Here is a 23,297-nt window from a genome sequence, read left to right as displayed (position 1 = left end):
GATTCCGTTCGATTTGGTGAACTGAATTATTCGTTTGTGAACCGGATATCACAAACTGCTTTGTTTTGAACTCTCTCACACAACAGACACGGAAGAGAAGACATTGCTGAATAAAGTTGTCGTTTTCTGCTATTTTTGGACCAAAGGGATGAAAAATTTTCGATGCTTCAAAAAATTATAACTGACCCTCTGATGTCACATGGACTACTTTGATGATGTTTTTCTTACCTTTCTGGAAATGGACATGTAACACTAATGAGCTGATGGTATTTCAGCCATCTGTCCATACTAGTGATTTCCTGACTCTTAACACGTTCGGAGCAAAAGACCAGAACGTAAGTAAACAAGGACCTTCGTTGTTTACATAATTCACCATTTTGGCCGCCCTGAAGTCAGCCACATCCTGCCTTAAGTGACAGTTATTTACGATAAGAAATTCCAGAGTCACGTGGGCGAGCCTCAAAGGAGACACTAAACCAACCACATTCCAACATACACAAAAGGAAACCTTTCGTAAAGTTCCTTACTTTTGGAAGTCCTTATTAAAATGTATTTTTAATGTTTGTGTATTGCATAAAAATGGTTAATCCTGGGTAAATGGTTAAAGTGCTGACTTATAAGTGGAACTGTTCTCCTAAGCCTAACTCTTTCTCAAATAGTCATGTGTATGTAACCCCCACCTTTGCAGGTCGTAAAACTTTACGACCTCCCTGGACAACAGGAGAGGAGAGAAGCCAAATCACTGGTTTCTTTTCCCCAATGCATGCTTTTTGTTTTTATGTTTTATAAATGTATTGCATATTCCTTTTTGGTACATTAGATGTTTCCCATATAAATTGGGACTATCTGCAATTTAGCAGTGTGTGTTAATCTTTAATGTGTGTAATTCTGCATTTAAAGGTACTTTCGTGTTTCTATCAGTTATAGATATGTACTGTTTGGTGTTCTTCGAATCGTCATGCTGTGACAGACCCATTTATCTAGAGCAAAGTAATGAAAAATGTATTTTAATCTGGAATTACGAACTTGCTAAAAGCCCCCCTCAGCACAGGGGCTGACAGAAAAAGCCATTTTAATGGCTCCTTTGGAAGCTTTCGTTTTTGTTGTTTCTTTTCTTTACTAAGTTTATTCAACTATTCGCCTCTCCACACAAGGAAGACGAATTCTGGAACATTTTTTGTTGAACCTTTCAAATACCGCACGAGGACAGAACAAAGGACCACGTGCTCCACGCTCACGCCAAGATCCAGCGCAGTGTGCACGCGCATCACATGGCCTCCAGGACCACGCATGCTGTTTTCAAAAGGAACAGCGCGCAAAGCTCACACGCTCGACGCCGATCTCACGCCACGCACACTGGGCCATGCAAGTATCAGTTTTCTATGGAGATTTAAATGCTGCTTTAAATTGTTGCTATGATCTGATTGTTGTTGGCTTCCAAAAGTTACTGACTATGATTTCCATACCTGAGCTCCTTATGTGATCTCATTCTATTTTCTCTCTCTCTCTCTTTCTCTCCCGCTCGCTCTCTCTCTCTCTCTCTTTTATTTGGATTCCGTTATGTCTTGTATAAAGCTTACTGTTTGTATTGTCGTACGCATATTTACTCTGTGTGATTTGTAGTTTGATGTATTACTAGTTGATTTTATTAAAAACCCATATACTGACGATTGGCTTGGACTCCACCCCACTTACATGACGAGTCACTGAGATGTCTGATCTTTAGCTACAAGCTCTAAATTTAGAAACTAAATTTATCATAAGGATAGGATAATGTTTTCATTTCCTTGAATTATAAAGCGTGATAACTTTATTGAAAATTGATAGGTCAACAGTGGTCTGCTGGACAAACCGCTGTTTGATTTGCAGTAATTTACAGTAAGAGCTATCACAACAATTGATATGAAGAATGGAATATTGATATATTAATTAGTAAATTACAATGCCCTGTGATTATTTATTGGTATAGGCAATTGAGCTATTTTTCATAATCAATCAAATTTAATGTAACTGTCATCTGAGATCTAAATTAATCATATTCCTGATTAATTATTAAAATTCCCTATATATCATTTGAGTTAATTATTCTGTAAAACTCATTGTTGTTACAGAATTGGTGGAGGAAACGCGGGCATTTCAAACTTCGTTTTGTGAGCAATCAATCGGTGTATATGGTTTTTAATAATTTCTGCACGTGCATGAAATTATATAACGTTACTTGTGAGATAAGTCGCAAGACGCGAACTCATTCAACTGACTGAGGCAAAAAGCTGGTCAGTCAGCGCGCTAGGTATTTGTAGAAACTTAACAGTATAGTCACTTTTATTTTTAATGAAAGTAAACTGCAGTATAATGTTAAAAGTATCCTGTTAAGAAAGACCAAAATCTTTTTACAGTGAGAACATTTTAATATGAATAATTAAAAGATAAAGAAATCTTTTATTAGTTCAAACATGTAAATCTGAACATGAGCGATGTTCCTCTGATTCATTTAAAAAGGCCTTGCTTATTAAATATCGTTATTGAATTCGTGGTAAACCACATGATATAAAAAAAAAAAAAAAAAAAAAAACGATAAAAACTCCTGGTCTAAAATTGGCTTAGCTACCCGATTTTTAAACCCAAAACATTTAAATCATAAGTGCTATTTTGATAAATGTTTATTGGAGTCAACAGTTGGAAAATTCCTGTTTTTGTTACATTTGTGTTTTGGAAGTGAACGGATCCTTCTTTTAACCTATGTCAATATAGCACCTCAGAGATTAAAACCTTTGGTTTGTTACTTGTGATTTTTGATGCAGAAAATCAGCCTGACAAACGATCAGATAATTTTGTAAGTAATATTGAAATTGTAATTTCTCGATCTAAACACCAGAGGGAACATGTGGGTTAGAAATTTCAGGGTACGCCCTGCTTTCTGATTCCAGCTTGCATGAGTGCAAAGCTGCCATCCTGTGGCCGTTTCAGATAATGTGCTCTGATTGCTAATTTATAATCCCCTGTGATGTATTTGAATTAGATGTCTAAATTCTCATTAAGAATTTGCATTTACAGCTTTGCTCGTGCGAATATTATTACAGGGAAACAAAATAATTTTCCCTGCCTTTGACTGTTTACATTTACTTGGAGTTTGGTTCAAACATGATTTGAATTAAAATGTAATTGTTAATAGTGGAAATCTAAATGTTTCAGGTCAACCACTGATTGACCCACTTAGAAGGTAAGCCATCTAGTGGCAGTCCCCTGTTAAATCGACTAACATACCTCTTTTTTTTTCTCCATCCTGTTTTGAATTGCATGTCCACTTTTACCATTTTTGATTAATCTCATCCTGTTTGATTAATTTCATGATCATTAATGATAACTTACAAGCTATTAATGGTTATTATAAGATATTATTCAGATTTTCCTTTGAATTCATACATGCTTATTTTAAATTTTGATTTAAACCAGTTTTGAATTTTTAATTTGAATTAAGTTTTCTGCTCAGCAGGTTAAAGACAGAGAAGCAGTACTCCCCCCCCCCCCCTTGTGTTGAAAACCAGCTACTACTCCTCCCTTGTTTCATTCCTGTCTTTTAGTTTGATGTTTATTATTTTTCTTCTCTCTTTTGACTTAGGTTATTTTGATAATTACCATTATTATCATAATTCCTTTGTTTTGTTTTATTATTAATAGGTAAAGCTGTTACCTTTCCTCTCTACATATATAGTTACCAGTGGTGGACGAAGTACACAAATCAAGTACTTGAGTAAAAGTACAGATACATATGGTAAAATATTACTCCAGTAAAAGTAAAAGTACTCCTTTTTCAATCTTACTCAAGTGAAAGTACAAAAGTACTCAATTTTTTATGTACTTAAGTAAAAAAGTACTGCAAGATAGATGTTTGCAATTTTACATAGGCTACTTAATTTAATTTTATATTAGCACATTTTTTTATAATCCTACTGCTCAAAATACCTGGGATTTTTTTCCAAAATAACCACTATATGGAGTCAAAATATTTTTGTTGTTGATATGGACTACGCTGATGAGAGTAATGCTCACTGTGAAGCTTACACTGTGATGTACCTGAGAGAAAACAGAGATGACCATCTGATTTTCACCAGTAAGAAAAAAGTATTTTAAAGTTAGTTGTTTTACAGAACATCAAAGTTACAGTACAGACCAAAAGTTTGGAAAACTCATACAAAGAGTTTTCTTTATTTTCATGACTATGAAAATTGTAGAGTCACACTGAAGGCATCAAGGGCTATTTGACCAAGAAGGAGAGTGATGGGGTGCTGCGCCAGATGACCTGGCCTCCACAGTCACCGGACCTGAACCCAATCCAGATGGTTTAGGGGTGAGCTGGACCGCTGACAGAAAGCAAAAGAACCAACAAGTGCTACGCATCTCTCGGGGAACTCCTTCAAGACTGTTGAAGACCATTTCAGGTGACTACCTCTTGAAGCTCATCAAGAGAATGCCAAGAGTGTGCAAAGCAGTAATCAAAGTAAAAGGTGGCTACTTTGAAGAACCTAGAATATGACATATTTTCAGTTGTTTCACACTTTTTGTTATACATGTATATAATTCCATATATAATTCCACATGTGTTAATTCATAGTTTTGATGCCTTCAGTGTGAATCTAAAATTTTAATAGTCATGAAAATAAAGAAAACTCTTTGAATGAGAAGGTGTGTCCAAACTTTTGGTCTGTACTGTATATATGACATGATAATAAGGCCTGAAGTTAGGAAGAACATTTTAAGAAAAAAAAAAAAAAAAAAATTCATAATGATTTTTTCCTTCTCAAATCTTGTCTGTGGTTTAAAAACACCCCTGGCCAAACGGGGTGCATCTCTTCCCACTTTGATAATTACTGTAGTTACCATGTTCTGAACATCACATCCTTTCTTTTCTAACCAGATGTAATCTATTTATTTATTTATTTATTTATTTTTATATATATATATATATATATATATATATATATATATATATATATATATATATATATATTATATATATATATATATATATGTGTGTGTTTGTGTGTGGCTGAATAAAAATATTTGGACATTTATAAAAATTACATCAACTTAGCACCAACAAGCTTGTTAGCTAGACAGTTAGCATCAGCTAACAATATTTACTTATTTTCAGCACGATGAACATTCATGTCTGTCTACTCGTCTAGTTAATCCAAACAATATACATATGTATAACGTTACTGTCGATAAACAATATAAAAACAGACGTCACATAGGACATTTTAATAAAACTGTTAACATTACGGCAGCGGTGAATTTGAACATGCATGAGTTATTGTATTTAATCTGTGTTGTTTTAAGGTTTTTGTTGTTGTTGTTGTTTTACCTAAAATTGATGTGTCTGCATCGTCTGCACTCGAGCATTTGAGTGGGCTTAAATAGATCTCTCTTTACAACGGATTTAGTTCCCAAACAACTGACAGTTTTGACCTAAATATGATTTTCAGTTACAATAATTAATCCAAAATTTCGACATAACTTACTTTTAGAAACATCAGACGCACGCGCGCTCACAAGATCTCCCGGTTCTTCTTACTTCTGGTGACTCGCACTAAACGGTTCATTTGAATCAGTAAGTGGTCGACTCCAGAACAGCTGCAATCGGATCATTCTAATTCGTAAACGAATCGTTTGGTGCGATTCGCGATCCGATTTAAAAGTTTCTTTTGAAAAGACTCAGTTCGTTCATGATGAATCAGACACCGCTTCTGAGTGTCGGAGCACGTGATATAGGGAGTAACGATATGTTTTATGAAATGTAGTGAAGTAAAAAGTACGATTTTATGCTTTGGAATGAAGTGAAGTAAAAGTAAAAGTTGCTCAAAATAAAACTACTCCAGTAAAGTACAGATACTTGAAAAATGTACTTAAGTACAGTAACGAAGTAAAGCTACTCCGTTACTGTCCATCACTGATAGTTACTCAATTGATGTTAAACAAACCAAACCTTAATTAACTTTAAGTTTCCTTTGTTCATCCTTTGTGTATTTGATTGTAGAACTCCCTCGGTGATTGGACAGTCATCTCAGGTTTCCAGTGAGCAAGGCTGCCCGACCGGTGTTACTGATACTGGCTGCGAGTGAAACTCGGTTCCTCTTGTCTCAAGAGACATCAGCAATTTTGGCACTCCAAAGGTTGTACTAAAAGTCACAAGCCATTCGAGACGGCAACACGCCAGAGTAACGGAGGACCGGGGACACTGCGGTTGAGTGTTTGGGGAGCACAGGAGAGGCTGACCAAGCCACTGGTTCCCACCTGAATGACTTCAATTCACCCAGGTGAACCCAATATGATAAAACCCATCCACTTATTATAAGCCACAGAATATTAGATATTCCCCCGGATATATTTAAAGTGTTTAACCCTTTTGCTTCTTTAAGCCACACCATATTTCTAGGTTTCCTACCCAGATAGCCCATTCACCTGTTGGCCCAATCTTAAAACCTAGCAGTAGGCTTAGGCCTCCTTATTCTCACTAACACATTGTGTTTCTATTGTTTTCATCTCATTTCAAGTGTTGTTTCACTTTGATCTTTTTCGACCCTCTGTTCTGTTGTGATTTGTTTCTTTCATTTCACATAGAGACAGTAACCTGTAAGCCACCAACGAAGTTAAATCGTAGAACAACCAGCAGCCGGTGTCATCACACGACCCGCTAGGCTACTGCCTGTCAAATCTCCATTTCAGGTCCTTCGTTGGCCCAAGTTAATTGGCTACTTAACTGTCTGACTGTTTGCATCAGTTAGCCCAAAATTCTCATAAACGGCACAGCCCGTATGAATATAGCTCGTTAAACGTAGAACGAACTTGCATTGGTCTTTTTGTGTGTGTGTGCTGTGCTTCTCTCACCGACAGAGAATCAGGATGTTCCAGGCATCCAGTCCAGCAGTCCACGGGGGCCACCTCTCGACATGGTTGAAAGCAGTGACGACCCCCTTCCTGCCCAAGGACGCCAGTAACCTGCAGCACCCAGAGCAACTAGACACTGAGCTAGATGAACTGATGGCACACGATCCAAACCAAAGCGACTACTACAGAGAACTTGCCAGGATCTTCAGAAGCCTAGTTCACATTTTCCTCGCCCTGGCACGGCTCAGTGAATGGAGCAACATCGCGGAGGAGGCCTGGAAGGACCAGGCCCCAACCCAGAGTCATCTTGATCAGCTCCTCCTCGAGACCAGAGCTACAGAAAGGAGTTGAAAGGCTTCACAATGCCCTGCAAGATCTTTGCCTCGACACAGATCAAAGAAAACAGCTGGAGAGAGAAGCCCGAAAAGACCTCAACAAAAAAACTCCAGCAAGGTGGCGCTCTCCTACAAAGAGCAGAGACTTAACTGAAAGAAAGAGACTATAAAACCTGGGTCTGCAAAACATACTTGCAATCGGCCCGAGCTAAATTCAACAGGCTTACTCGGCAGAGAGACAAGCTCCAAGATGAACTTGCCACTGTTCACACAGAACTGAGACAATCTCACAGAGTGGCTGGATCGGAGAAACGCACACCACAAAGTTTCTCCCGGCCCGCCACTCCAACCCTTTCAGCCAAGAACCCAGAGCTGAAAAAGGGGGTGTAAGCTCACGGCTCAAGAAATCACCAGCCAGCTTACAAGAACATCTGTCAACAACGGAGGGGAGAGAACCCTTCCAGAGAACGCATGTCACTAAACCCTGCACTGCTCACAGAGAACTTCACAAGCTAGCCAGAAGCATCTCTACATTCAATCCAGATCCTGCAGGAGGACATGACGTTCATGCTTCTTTACAAGCCATTGACTCTGATCCAAACTCAGACCATGGGCTCCTTATTGCTATGGACCTCAAACAGGGCCGATTTGAAAACCCACAGACTTTCTGTAGTCAGCTACGAAACACCTACTTCGGAGCATGCAACGAACCAGGTATGGAACAGGATATCAACTCTGTTCCTCCTAAACCTACATGCCAGTTGGAGTTTTCATCTCAGAGTCCCAGCGTGTCCCCGTAACAGGACTACACAAGAGTTACGGAACTTAGCCCACAAAGCCTCCACCAAGCTTTTTACAAGACTGTAAAAAAAGTCTCTGTCTCTGAGCACTGCTTGGAGTTAACCCTAGATGGCGCCCTACAACACCACAGTCACAGACATTTTTACAGAGAGTCAATACCGTTCCAAGCCAGCAGAGGGCAACACAGGGCAGCCACGTCTGAGACAGCAGAGATCCTGAGGGTGCTGAAAGTGCTTCTTCACATGACAACTCACAAGGAAGATGAGCCAAGCACCCAGAACACTGCCCGTCATCTACAGACCACAGAGCTAACTGTCACAGCACAAGGTGACAGCAGCACCCAAGCTCCACAGTCAACAGCTGCACACCCTGAACGAGACAGCACAAGTCCTCACACCAGGTACCACAAACACAAGGTACCAGAAAATGCTGTTTTGACTACCTGCCTTTGCAGCGAGCTACACAAGACCGGTCCTCACCACCCACCGATCGTCACACCTGCCCTGATGCCAACATTCCTGGGCAGCCTTGTCAAAAAGGGGGTGGGCCGAAAAGGAGTCAACAGGGAAGACCTGATCGACACAGGATTAAACCTGACGGTGATCTCATCTCACCTTTTCAAAAGACTCCAATTTGAAGCTAAGAGACAAGATCGAACTCTTATACCTCAAACTTATTAACTGAATGTACAGGTGTACAGACAGGATGACATCCAGTTTGAACAGGTTGTTTCCATTCACCTGACAATCCACCACGATGAGTCTAATACATCCCATGTATGTCCCACCAATGAACACTCATACATTGCTCATCGACAAAGACCTGCCAGAACACTTTGACCCTTTTCTGAACTTCAGACAGCTAAAAGACTTTGCTCAAGTGCGAGAACCTCTTTCTCTCCAGCCACACAGGTTGCTAGAGCCAGACTGTCAGGTCGCAGAGGTCACGGGAACTCCCACAGAGCCAGACGGTCAGGTCACAGAGGTCACGGGAACTCCCACAGAGCCAGACGGTCAGGTCACAGAGGTAGCGGGAACCCCAGCAGCCAGCCATGAGTACAATGCCCTAACAACAGGCTCAAGTTCATGCCTCTGTACCTTAGTCAACAAACAGGGTACGGTGGTACCAGCTTACACCAAAGGGGTCGCTGTTCGGCTCAACCTGCAATGTGGTCAAACCTTACACCACACACTGGGTTTCTTCCAATCCTCATCTGAATGTGTGGAACTCGGACTCACACTTGCAAACAACAAGCATGTCAAACACCAACACCTGTTCCAGCAAGGTGATAACATCACAAAAACACACAATGTGATCGGGTACTGGAAGAAGACAAAAGGACACTCGAAGTTACCAAGTCTAGACAAGGACTTTAAAGATCACACTGACACCCTTGCCAAAACTGGCACACTAAATAACATTCTGTGGTCACTCCCAACCCACCCACCCACATTCAAGGTTGAAGTGATTACACACAGCATAAGAACTTTACTAGCTAAACTGCCTACCTCAGAATCGCTTACGCTGGATCCGTTGTCTACACAGACCAACATAGCGGACATGCAGGCTTCTGAAACCTCGATAATGACTTTGCTTTACCACCTCTTAGACCCCTCCATCCACCCTGACAACCAGTCTACAGTCACTGACAACCAAAGCCCCAGACCACTCCATGATACACAAAACATGCTGCGTGCACAGAACAATATTGTGGGTTGTGCACCATCTGACATCACAATGCCAGGGCGTGTAATGCCACGGAGCAAAAGGGGGATAATGCCAATATATTTCCATGACGCAGCATGTGCTGCACCACGCAGCACCAGAGCCACTGACAAAACACTGAAGCAAGCGTCATGCCAGCAGCAAGATGTGGCAAAACATGGGCGAGGGCGAGCTAAACCCAGTCGCCGCCCACTAAGCAAAGAGGCTGCCCTGTCCAACCAAAGACAGCCCTCGTTTGTTTCTTTCTCCCCTTTCTCGCTCTCTCTCCCTATTATCGGTACCAGGATGCTGCTGTGGTTTGCCGTGCCGTCAGCCAAAGAGAGGACAGCTGCCACCGAGAAAACCGCTGAGACTCCTGACTACCGATGACAGGGCACACTACCCCAGCACTGTAACCGAATACAGCTGTACAAAGTTCCGATGGAGAGAGGACTCCCACTCACTCACACTGAGGCCGATGTAAAACACATGTTCAGCCAACATGAGAAAGTGACTGTTACACAAATGGAGTTAAGTGGACACCACCACCGCTCCAAACAGTTCCCGGGAGCTTTGCTTAGAGCCGCTGCTGCCACCAGAATGTTTAACATTGTTATGTCCAGTGTCAATGCAGCGAACCAGACTGTAAACTCCTTGAAACCACTGTTTACTGTCTTCCAGAAGAACTTTACCCAGACTCAGCTGTTTACAGCATTAACAACAGACATGCTGTGGGAGGTTAGCTCCTCCAAAGACAGCCTAACCACGAGTAAAACCCCACCATACATGATACCCTTAAGCCTTGTGTTAACTGTGCTGTCTTACGCCATCACCATGCCAGCTGACCTACTACACATACACCTGGCCTACTCTCTGGATAGCGCCTTCCTATGGCACGTCAACCCCAAACCGAGAGAAGTGAACGTGCTCCTGAACCAACCCATCAGCGAGTCAAGCCAAGTCTACAGACCTAAAGACATTGTCAGTGTCAGGATGTGGAAGAGCAACACCCACACCAAAACACACATTCCATATGTGGTGGCCTACCACGACAGCGACACACAGCGGTAACCTGGCCCCAAACATGCACATGTGTACTTTGTCCAAAGACATTCATTATCTCTGCCTTAGCAAACCCTTCCTCAGACACAACTCTGAAGGAATCTGAGAGCTGCAACCCTGGGTCAGCGATACGCGCTGCCCTGCCGAAGCCAAGTCTCGTACACAAGCCACAGAAACGCAAGCAGAGATTGTGGGTAACAGATGGCTCGTCAACAATCCTGTGCGCTCAGCTACGCTGACCTACGACCAGCATGACACCGCCACCCGTGCCAACCTGCTTGACCAAGTACTGAAAGGTACCACCCAACACATTGACATTACTCCTGTCGACACAGCCCTCCAAGCACAGCCTCGACTGCCCGTTCTGAACCCGTCATCTGCGGTCCGAATCTGGACTGCTCCCGACACTGCACGGTGCATCTCCACCGTCATTGGTCCCGCCCTGACTCTTGGCGTGACCTTCATCCTATACAGGATACTCAACGGATTCAAACCTCTACAGCCAAACTCACGACAACTGTGGCTGGAGGTCTCTGATGGAATCCCCGGAAAGGGGGTGCCAAGTCAAAGACAACACCGAAACTCCATCAAGCTGAATCGTCGGCTTCAGGAACCACCTGTCATCATGACCCAAGGTTGTTTGTTGAACCTTTCAAATACCGCGCGAGGACAGAACAAAGGACCACGTGCTCCACGCTCACGCCAAGATCCAGCGCAGCGTGCACGAGCATCACATGGCCTCCAGGACCACGCACGCTGTTTTCAAAAGGATTTAAATTACAATGCCCTGTGATTATTTATTGGTATAGGCAATTGAGCCATTTTTCATAATCAATCAAATTTAATGTATCTGTCATCTGAGATATAAATTAATCATATTCCTGATTAATTATTAAAATTCCCTATATATCATTTGAGTTAATTATTCTGTAAAACTCATTGTTGTTACAGACAGTATACCGTACATACAGCTTCAATTGAGGGACTAAGAGCTCTCGGACTAAATCTAAAATATCTTAAACTGTGTTCCAAAGATAAACGGAGGTCTTGCGTGTTTGAAACAACATGAGGGTAAGTTATTAATTACATAATTTTGCTATCAGTGTGAACTAACCCTTTAATATATCATCAGAAGCCATGGGTATTCATTTAGTCTTGCATATATATGCTTTTTTTGACTCAAGTGCTGGTATCTGTTTGCATTATATGAATCACCAAGGGCTGTGGTTTCAGTTCATAATCTTCTATACTGTTCTACTGAAGAAAAAAAGCCACCTACATCTCAAATGACCTTTGGGTGAGTAAATTAATAGCAAATCTTAATTTCTTGGGTGAACTATCACTTTCAGATGTCAGAAAAGTGGAAGTATTGTTTAATATAATTGTAAGCTGCTCACCTCCACCATGGAAACTTCTCCAGATATCAGCATATTCAGAACAGGAATGTCAATGCTTGCACTGCCTGCTTAGATGACATATTTAAGCAACCGCAGTATGAAATCCTTGTTGCTTTCATTAAAGAAATATTACCATAAAATACATAAAACTAATAATATGTTTATACATATTAAACATTATCACTGACTATGGTTAATATTTCATGTGATAAGCTGTGTTGCCTTTACACTTGAAGCTTTGTCTTCTCTTGCAATAGCTCAAAATGACCTTTAGGTGGCCAAATCCTCTCCCTTGCTAAACCAATGTTTGCTGGTTAGCCTGTTACAAGTCTGTTCAGTGAAATAACTGCAATGAAACTAAGCAATGAAAAGTTAACGCTACATCAGTTACATTCTATTAAACACAAGTGTATCATGAACATTTCTGGATCCTCCCAAAGAAGACCAGAGTGCCATTCAGTTTAATCTTGTACCTGGGCGCTGACGTGAAATGTAATCCTCCAGACGGCCTTGGAAACCGACCTCCCCACCTTTACGTCCTTCGGTCCCATCGTCCACCAAAAGGAAAGCCTTGTAGTTATTATCCAGAGAGCAAGTGCCACGTGAAGTGCTTTGGACAAAATACCTAGCGGGAAAACTTCCCTAAGAGAAAGAGAAAGAGAAAGACATAGTTTTTCTGAAAGTCCATTTTTTTTGTGAACCATCTTCAAAGTGCAACTTGCAGTGCTAGTTTATCTACAAACTGGGATATGATTTTTTTCTCCTGAGTGAATATTTTGTCTATTTTAATGGCTATTTTGAAATTGGCATACTAACAAACTAGTCTTACTATTTCTGCATAGCATGTCTGCCATAAACAGTATGTTATGGAAGCTTGTTTTTGCTACAATTCAGACTTTTTCCATTCACAATTATAAGTTTATATTTCACAATTCAGACTTTTTCTTGCTATTCTAAGAAAAATAGCATTGTGAGAAATAGACTATAGCACATCAGGAACTCTGAAAAGAAAAGTCTGAATTGTGGGATAAAAAGTTGGGAATTACCTTTTTTTTATTCCATATATTTACAAATCAAATGGAAGTGGAAAGTTAATAAAAAAAATTAAAAAATTGTACTTACAGAATCTCATAATTACAAGTTTATGTAATGAAAAAAATTATGGGGTACACATTTTTTTAGCTTGGTTCTCATAAGAGCACTTTGATTTGGTTTGGTTCTCAAACTGCACATAGTGTGATGCATTAAATATAACTATATAAAAAATAATCAAAGTGATATTATTGATATTACAGGTGTATCTCAATAAATAAAAATGTCTTGACATGCCAATCAGCTAATTAACTCAAAACACCTGCAAAGGTCTCTCAGTTTGGTTCACTAGGCTACACAATCATGGGGAAGACTTCTGATCCGACAGTTGTCCAGAAGACAATCACTGAGTACCCTTCACAAGGAGGGTAAGCCACAAACATTCATTGCCAAAGAAGCTGGCTGTTCACAAAGTGCTGTGTCCAAGCATGTTAACAGAAAGTTGAGTGGAAGGAAAAAGTGTGGATGAAAAAGATGCACAACCAACAGAGAGAACCACAGCCTCATAAGGACTGTCAAGCAAAATCACTTGACAAGTTGAACGTGAACGAGTCAATGTTTTGTTCATTATCTGGCTCGGCTCGGTGTTCATCTTCAGTTCTCTCTTCACAGCAGTTCAGTCAGTGTACTGTTTGAGTACATGAATTACTCCGGGATATTGGTTTGTTTTAACTCAGAGGGAGTGTCAGCAACATTAAAAAAGTTAACAGCTTAAGTCATTTGTAGATCAATGCTTATTGGAGAAATGATTCTCCATTTAAAATGATTCAGTTCGATTTGGTGAACTGGTTCAAAAAGGTCCGGTTACATTGAATGAATCATTCGTGAACCGGATATCACAAACTGCTTTGTTTTGAACTCTCTCACAACAGACACAGAAGAGAAGACAATACTGAATAAAGTCACTGAATGTATTTAATACACGAGTTTCACAATTTAAGTTGAATTACTGAAAGAAATTAACTTTTCCACGACATTCAAATTAATTGAGATGCACCTGTAGAATAATACTGCCATTTATTTAGTTTTCTTTTTTAATTAAATAATAAACAAAATAATAAGTGTGATAATACGATTACATTAAAAAAAGAGAACATTAAATAAAAAAAAAAACATTTTATAGTAAACTTAAAAATAAAATGTTAATATTAACTTTTTTTATATATATATATTGAAAATTTGGAGGAGGGTAGGGTAATCTCGCTACAAAATAAAGGTTCTCAAATATGTTAGCCACAATTATTGACACCCTTTTATTCAATACTTTTTGAAAACTCCATTTGCCAAAAACAAAAAAGCCCTCGAGTTTTCTCCCATAATTTTTGATGAGTCTGGAGAACACCTAACAAGAGATCAGAGACCATTCCTTTATTAAGAATCACTCCAGACCCTTTTATTGAGTCACAACTCAATGTTGGTGCTTCTCTTCAGTTCACCCCTTCCTTTTCTATAAGGTTTAAGTCAGGGAACAGAGATGACCAATTTTTTGTGTTTATTTTTTTATTTATTGATAATTGTTCTGTTGGAAGATCCTAACATGGCCCATTATGTGATTTCTAGCACAGTTTTTTCAATTTCTAGACAGTTATTTGATATAATCAATGATGCCATGTATTTAAACAAGATGTTCAGGACATCTGGCAGAGAAATAGGGCCAAAACTTTAAAGACACAGCAGTATATTTCATCGTATACATGAGGTACTTTTTTTACCCAGGTGTTCTCCAAACCCTTCTTGAGTGTTTACTCCTAAAATGCTATCTTAGTTTTATATGACCATAGAACCCAGTCCTATCTGGTAAATATGTTGGAGTTTGTATTTGAATGAGATCATTTTTTCATTATTTTATTTTCTTGAAACCCTCCCAAACAACATATGGTGATGTACTTAAGGTGCTGTTTGATCATATTTTTAAGGTTGTGATCCTTGGTATCCTGATACTTATTGTGATGGATGATTAAGGGAATTTGGCCTTTGTTTTCCCTCATATTTATATTCCTGGGAAACAAAAAGCCATGGATGGATAATTTCATGTTCATAATCATCCTGGTGTGCTCAAAATGGTAAATGTGAAAGGGAATATACTTTAGAGATATTTTACTCATATTTTCTAGAGGTGTTAATAATTTTGTCCAACCTGTATTTGAGAAAAACTTTTATTTATTCATGAGATTTCCCCCATTTGGTGAACATGATTAACAATGCAGATTTATTTTCACAGGCTTTTTGTTCACATTTACCAAAGGTGTCAATAATTTTGTCCAACACTGTATGTATATTTATATACTCTTGAGCAAGGCACTGAACCCTCCAACTGCTCCCCGGCATAAATGGCTGCCCACTGCTCTGGGTGTGTGTTCACAGTGTCTGTGTGTGTTTGTTCACTGCTCTGTGTGTGTGCACTTCGGATTGGTTAAATGCAGAGCACAAATTCTGAGTATTGGTCACCATACTTGGCTGAATGTCACGTCACTTTCACTTTCATTTTCATATATATATATATATATATATATATTGTAACAGTCACTGTCTGTCACATCATTTACTTGTCCTCATGGAGAGTACTATGTTCATCCCATCCACTAGGTGACACCAGTAGCGTCTATACCTTGTGTATAAAAGAGGAAGTAGAAGAGTAAGAGGTAGCTTCAGTTTGAGTAACCACATGGTTAATGGCTGTTCTCTTAAACAAACCTGGCTTGAGAAACTTTTGTTTGCTGCTCAGCTAGGATCTTTTACATGGAACTAACATTGCTTCGAGTGCTGGAATGAGAATTTGCTGGGGTGCTTAGGACAAAGCAACTGCCCAAGGATTGTATTCCAAGACTCCCGGACTACAAACAGAAGAACAAATACTTCCATCCATCAATACCCACTATTTGCAGATAAGACTGTTCATTCTTAAGACTGCTCACTTGATCAACTTCATTATTCATCAATATCTTTATGGGACATTTCACACTTATTCACTCACACCATTCTTTTTATGTGATTTATTTTGTGTTTGAGTTTGTTTGTTTGTTTGGTGTTTAGGGTGCAGTGTTCATGTAAAAATTCAATATATGCTGAGAAAAGATTTGCCTTTCTTGTTTTTTATTTTCGTTGATATACGTATACCCTGAACACAGAATCCAATAGGATAGAATGCAAGATTGATTCCCCCTCATTCTTCTGTATCAGGCCTGGTTTAAAATAGCTGGGACAGTTATAGAGTGGCGCCCGAACAGGGACAATTTGCTAATCAAGTGTTCAGAGTCTATGGTTTTATGTTGGTTTATCATTTGTTTTTTTGTTCTGTTTTAGTTATGTCAGTTACATCACAAGGTGCGGAAGATGAGTACGAACCCAATCCTGATTTCACTGCCGGTCCTTTTGTCACCAGAAGAGATCCACGACCTGTGCAAGAACTCATTCATACTTTCAGTGACTTGTATCTCAACTCTGATGAAGATAATGATTCTAACATTCATCTTGATGTTACATTTCCTCCACCTCCTCCTCCTGATGAAGTAGTTCCTGAAATTCACCCTTCAACACAATTTATGGATTCCTTGACCAACCGTATAACAGCTTTGGAAGGTGAAGTTCAAGCATGCACCCAAAAAGTGAGTCAATGTTGTTCATATTCTGAGTTTAAGGACCAGTGTCAGAAGTTGGAGGAAAAGTTGAACTACAAGATTGAAAGGGAATGTGAGAGAGTCAAAAAAGTACTTGAGCTTAGTATAGCTGATTTGGGAAAGTCTATGGTGGATTGTTTGAAGAGGAGAGATGTACAAATTGACACTAAGCTTAAGTCATATGCTCATGTCATGTCTACTCCAGTTTCCCTTCCTTTGCTCACACCAGCCTTGCCAAAAGACTCTACTAGATCACGTACTGAGCAGCTTCATCATCGTACTCACAACCTACCAGATACCACATCAACTGCTCCGTATGTACCTCCGGTAAAGGTTGAATTCCCACTATTTGGGGCAGATGAAGACAATGATCCAATTTCCTTTGTTGAACGTTGTGAAGAATATTTTGCACTCAGACCACTCACTGACTCAGAAATATTAGCTTCGCTTACTTCAGTGTTAAAGGGGACTGCTAAACACTGGTGGCTAGCAGAGAGAAGACACATTTTCACTTGGGACCAGTTTAAACAAGATTTCCTGCATGCTTTCTTGACTGATGACTATGAAGCTGAATCCGCCAAACGTTTGCTGGAGAGGAAACAAGGTCCAAAAGAACCAATTAGAGACTTTGCATACCATTATCGTGCCTTATGTTTAAGATGGAAGAAGGAGATGTCTGAGAAGGAGATCGTACAGTCCATTTTGAGAAATTGCAATCCCCGACTCGCAAGTTTGTTAAGGGGCACTGTAAAAGAGGTGAGTGAATTAGTAAGAGTGGGCACGCAAATTGAGAGGGATTTTGAAGAAGCCAAGAGGTATTGGAATCAGGCCAATACTGAAATGCAGAAGCGCAAGAACCAAACTGACAGAGATACCCATCACAAGTCCAATCCCTCACATGCAAGTGTTCTGCAGTCTGTTCCTAATGCCAACATGTTGAACTTGAAGTTTCTCGTCCTGCCAATGTTGATCCGAGGGAGATATTTTCAAGCTATGATGGATACGGGAAGTTCACTGACTCTAATAAAAGAATCCTGTTGGAGACAGTTGAGTCGCAAAGAACAGCTGAATTCTAGTCATGGTCAGACCTTCAAACAAGCTAATGGCCAAGTGTTATCAGCTTTGGGGATGTGGAACTGTGAATGTGAAGTGCAAGGAAGGAGGTATGATTTGACTTTGTATGTAATGAAGGACAAAGATCTCACTGTACCTATCATCTTGGGTATGGATTCTTTAATGTCTATGGGAATCAACTTGAATTTTCATAAAGCCCAATATACCTTACCTACCTCAAATCACTGCCAAGAAGAGACATTCCCATTCATGTCATCCAATTCTTCCAATGCATTGATATCTTTCTACCTAGCCTTGCCCACACCAGAAGAGTCACCTGAAACGCAAACATTTATCCATCAACTTGTCACCAGGGCAGACACATCTCCAGAATACAGGTCACAGCTCAAGCATCTGATGAGAGAATGGCCCACTGTTTGTACCAACGAAATAGGACACACGGATGTAGTCAAACATCGCGTTATAACCACCAGTGAAGTACCTATCCTTAAGAGACCTTACAGAGTATCACCTGAGAAACAGCAATTCATCGAACAAGAAATCAAGGTAATGCTGGACAAAAACATCATTAGGCCTTCACTTTCTCCATGGGCTGCTCCGGTGGTCCTGGTACTGAAGAAAGGAGGTGGTCAGAGATTCTGTGTCGACTTTAGAGGTTTGAATTCAAAGACGTACTTGGACGGTTATCCCATGCCACAGATACATGAAATCCTTGAGTCTTTGCATGGAGCAGCCATCTTTAGTACCCTCGACCTCAAAAGCGGATACTGGCAAGTTGAGATGGAGCCAGAGAGTATCCCTAAAACTGCTTTTACTACAGCGTCTGGATTATATGAATTTCTTCGTTTACCTTTCGGCCTTAAAAACGCTGCAGCCACATTTCAGCGACTTATGGAGTTTGTGTTGAAAGACGTGAGGGGTAAGAGTTGTTTCGTATATATAGATGATGTCGTGGTTTACTCCAAGTCAGAGGAAGAACATCTAGCCCATCTAGGAGAAGTATTCCAGTTTCTGAGTCGGGCAGGTCTCACTCTAAACCTCCAAAAGTGCAATATAATGCAGAAATCCTTGAAGTTTTTGGGACATGTAATTTCAGCAGAAGGAATTAAAACTGACCCTGCTAAAGTTGAAGCGGTAGCCACATTTCCTGTTCCCAAATCACTGAAAGAGGTGCAACGTTTCTTAGGTCTAGCAGGATGGTACCACAGGTTTATCCCTCAATTTTCTGAGAAAGCGGCCCCCCTGCATTCCTTGAAAAGGAAAGGAGCTACTTGGACTTGGACAGCGGAGTGTGAACGTTCTTTTGAATTGATCAAGCATGAATTGACCAGTGCCCCAGTTTTAATTGCCCCAGATTTTCCAAAGCCTTTTAGAGTCCAGACTGACGCGAGTGACCTTGGTTTGGGAGCCGTCCTTACCCAAGACATAGATGAGGTGGAACATGTCATTGCTTATGCCTCACGTCTTTTGCAAGGAGCTGAGAAGTCATATTCGGTTTCGGAGAAAGAGTGCTGTGCAGTGATATGGGCAGTTGAAAAATGGAGGCCGTATTTGGAGGGACGACGTTTCGAGGTGATCACTGATCACGCTGCTCTAACCTGGGTGTTTAACCATCCAAAACCATCTTCACGTCTGACCCGCTGGTCCATTCGCCTGCAAGACTTTGATTTCACTGTCAAGTATCGAAAGGGTCAATGTAACATCGTACCTGATACCTTATCACGCAGTTTCCTAGATATCTCACCACCTACTATGCTGGCACAGGTAAAATCCCAAGATTCATCAACCACTTTTTCTTCATTTCCTGTTGAATGGACAGACATTGCAAAAGGCCAACAGGAAGATGCAGGCAGCCAAGAGATCATCGAAAAAACCAAAACATCTTCTGATCCTGATCCCACACGCATTCATTTCCTGTTGAAAAATGGATTTCTATTCCGCAGCATGCCACAAGGACCGGGAGGGCCCAAACTTCAAATAGTCATACCCCCCAGCTTAAGACAAGATTTTCTTAACTATGCACACAACAACCCTCTAAGCGGACATCTTGGCAGACTTAAAACTCTGCTAAGACTTGTGGACATTTGCTACTGGCCCACTATGCGCTCAGATGTGTGGAAACATTGTAAGGAGTGTCAAGTATGTCAACAACACAAGCCATCCGTTTCAAAACTTGCTGGCTATATGCAGTCTACGCCAGTAGTTGAACCCGGACATATGCTGGGAGTTGATCTCATGGGACCCTTTCCCAGAAGTGCTAAGCAGAATGAACATCTCTTAGTAATTGTGGACTACTGCTCAAAATGGGTGGAGTTTTTCCCTTTACGTGTTGCAAAAGCTCCACAGATTGCACGTATCCTGGTGGAGGAGATCTTCACTAGATGGGGTACCCCAGTGTATCTGGTGTCTGACAGAGGAACTCAGTTCACCTCACAATTAATCTGTCAAGTCTGCAAGCAATGGAGTGTCGTTCAAAAGCTAGCCACGACTGCACACCCTCAAACAAACCTCACAGAACGGGTCAACCGTACTCTAAAAACCATGATTGCCTCGTATGTTCAAGACTACCACCGCCATTGGGATAGATGGTTGGCAGAGTTCCGTTTTGCCATCAACACGGCATGGCAAGAGAGTACAGGATTCACTCCGGCAGAAGTCATGCTGGGTCGAAAGTTGAAGGGTCCTTTAGAAAGGGCAATTCTCAAATCACCTGACCCCGATAACCCAGCATACCCAATTCTGGAGAAGTACAAAGAGCTGATCCAGACTGTACAAAGGAATGTAGCACGAGCCCAAGGGAAACAACGTCATTACTACAACCTACGAAGGCGACCAGCTCACTTCCAAGTTGGAGACTGGGTTTGGGTTCGTACTCATCCTCAATCACGGGCTAGTGATGGTTTTATGGCCAAGCTTGCGGCAAAATGGAAAGGTCCTGCTAGAGTGATCAAATGTCTGGGTCCTGTAAATTACTCTGTGTCCTTTGTTGATGATCCTGATCATGTAGATTCTTTTCATGTTCAAAACTTAAAGCCATTTCATGGTATTGTGCAAACCCTTTCTAATTAAGGGAGGGAATATGTAACAGTCACTGTCTGTCACATCATTTACTTGTCCTCATGGAGAGTACTATGTTCATCCCATCCACTAGGTGACACCAGTAGCGTCTATACCTTGTGTATAAAAGAGGAAGTAGAAGAGTAAGAGGTAGCTTCAGTTTGAGTAACCACATGGTTAATGGCTGTTCTCTTAAACAAACCTGGCTTGAGAAACTTTTGTTTGCTGCTCAGCTAGGATCTTTTACATGGAACTAACATTGCTTCGAGTGCTGGAATGAGAATTTGCTGGGGTGCTTAGGACAAAGCAACTGCCCAAGGATTGTATTCCAAGACTCCCGGACTACAAACAGAAGAACAAATACTTCCATCCATCAATACCCACTATTTGCAGATAAGACTGTTCATTCTTAAGACTGCTCACTTGATCAACTTCATTATTCATCAATATCTTTATGGGACATTTCACACTTATTCACTCACACCATTCTTTTTATGTGATTTATTTTGTGTTTGAGTTTGTTTGTTTGTTTGGTGTTTAGGGTGCAGTGTTCATGTAAAAATTCAATATATGCTGAGAAAAGATTTGCCTTTCTTGTTTTTTATTTTCGTTGATATACGTATACCCTGAACACAGAATCCAATAGGATAGAATGCAAGATTGATTCCCCCTCATTCTTCTGTATCAGGCCTGGTTTAAAATAGCTGGGACAGTTATAATATATATATATATATATATATATATATATATATATATATATATATATATATCGAGCATCGCGTTAGTTCAGTCAGGCCACGTTAGTCACGCTTGCATCAGCCGAGAGTCAGCTGTTCCTGACGTGTTCAAATCCGGTCTCAACACCTATCACAAGCGGTCTATTTTAATTCCCATTCTGCGCCTCTTCCATCACATCGCTGCATTCAACTAACTCCCTCCTCCAACCCTAACTTCACCAACTATTGTTTTATTCAATCTGACCTTGTTCTTTCTTTACAGTCAATTCATTGGAAGCCTCTCTACCAATGTTTATGTTACAATACATGTAATTGTGAATTGTAATTATGTATGCAGATAATGGTTCTGTTCTGTACCCCAGGGGGGTTTATCTTGTTGCTCTCCCCGCACTGTCCAAGCATGGCTGCATGGACAGGCGTGTGGATTGTTGCCCAGAACATAACCATACCGCCAACACTAACCGTATAGAGTATTACTGTAATAAATATACTTGACGGAAGTGGTCCTGACTGAAATATATATATATATTTTGAATCACCCAATAATAAAATGTGACATTATGTAGTTTTGTCTCACATTAACCATTTTTAACCATATCTGTATTACACAGCAAACAGAGTAATTTTGTCCTTACTGTCCCAATACTTATGGAGGGCACTATATATATTGTGACACGTGTCCTGAGCTCTCATCAGCGTCGCCCTGGATATGGAGCAGGCACACCTGCACCTGCTAGTTATGGGCTGAGCGGTCATAGCTGCAGCCCATCAAGACCTGGCTTTATAAGCCGCACCGACGAACAGAGAGGGGAGAGATGTCTCCAAAAGACTCAGCTAACGTATCTCTGTTGTTTTCCTCCAGATAGCAGCGTGTGTCCGCTAGCCCTCACAATACACAGACTACACGGACACACACAGCACTGCGCACGGAGACAGAGAGAGAGAGAGAGAGAGAGAAAGAGAGAAAGAGAGAGAAGGCCGAGCACCGGAAACCCCTCACGCTGGCTATTTTCCCCTCACTTTGGTTAATAAAATCCACACTTAGGGGAACTCACCTTGATCCTTGTGTTGTGTACTTCTTCATCCTGTCACACTGGTGGAGAATGTGGGCATTGCAGTGAAGTAGTTACATTCATTGTCACCTCACTTGGCTTGCTACGGAAGTTTTTTTTTTCTGGTTGTTTGGCTCACGTTCCCTTCCTGTTTCCCCAAGTGGCGCTCCTCCCCCAAAGATGGAAGATCTGCTCAAGCACCTCACCGAGGTGAGCATCAGGCAGCAACAGATCATGGAGCACATGGCCTCCTGACAAGGTGAGATGGAACGTGAGCTCGTGAGCCTCCACATGGCCGCTGCCCCATGAGCTCCACTTCCTGACCCCCGAGATCAGGCTGCACAGCCCATCCCCAAGATGAAGGCGCATGATGATGTCGAGACATTTCTTCCAATAATAGGGCCCTTTCTCTCCAGCAGGCAGCTGGCATGCGGAACCCCACTATTGTTGACGAACTGGTGGAGGCCATCGAGCTGGCGTA

At 40.9% G+C, this 23,297-nt stretch overlaps 1 protein-coding gene across 5 annotated transcripts in view; it reads right to left on the bottom strand.

Annotated features, from left to right (window-relative positions):
• LOC113111986 (transient receptor potential cation channel subfamily M member 4-like) overlaps positions 1-23,297 on the bottom strand; it is a 106,300-nt gene that overhangs the window by 65,742 nt on the left and 17,261 nt on the right. For 3 of the 5 annotated variants that reach the window (XM_026277305.1, XM_026277303.1, XM_026277300.1), the window contains exons 6-7: positions 12,661-12,829; positions 12,188-12,255 (exon numbers count right to left, since the gene is read on the bottom strand). In XM_026277305.1, coding sequence (XP_026133090.1) covers positions 12,188-12,255; positions 12,661-12,829 — 237 coding nt within the window. The remainder of the gene's footprint in view (positions 1-12,187; positions 12,256-12,660; positions 12,830-23,297) is intronic. The other 2 variants (XM_026277301.1, XM_026277302.1) reach the window with 1 other exon arrangement.

This window comes from Carassius auratus, chromosome 12 (assembly GCF_003368295.1).
Source record: "Carassius auratus strain Wakin chromosome 12, ASM336829v1, whole genome shotgun sequence".
Lineage (NCBI taxonomy): Eukaryota > Metazoa > Chordata > Actinopteri > Cypriniformes > Cyprinidae > Carassius > Carassius auratus.
Note: the sequence above shows the minus strand (reverse complement) of the source record. Positions and strands in the feature narration are given on the sequence as shown.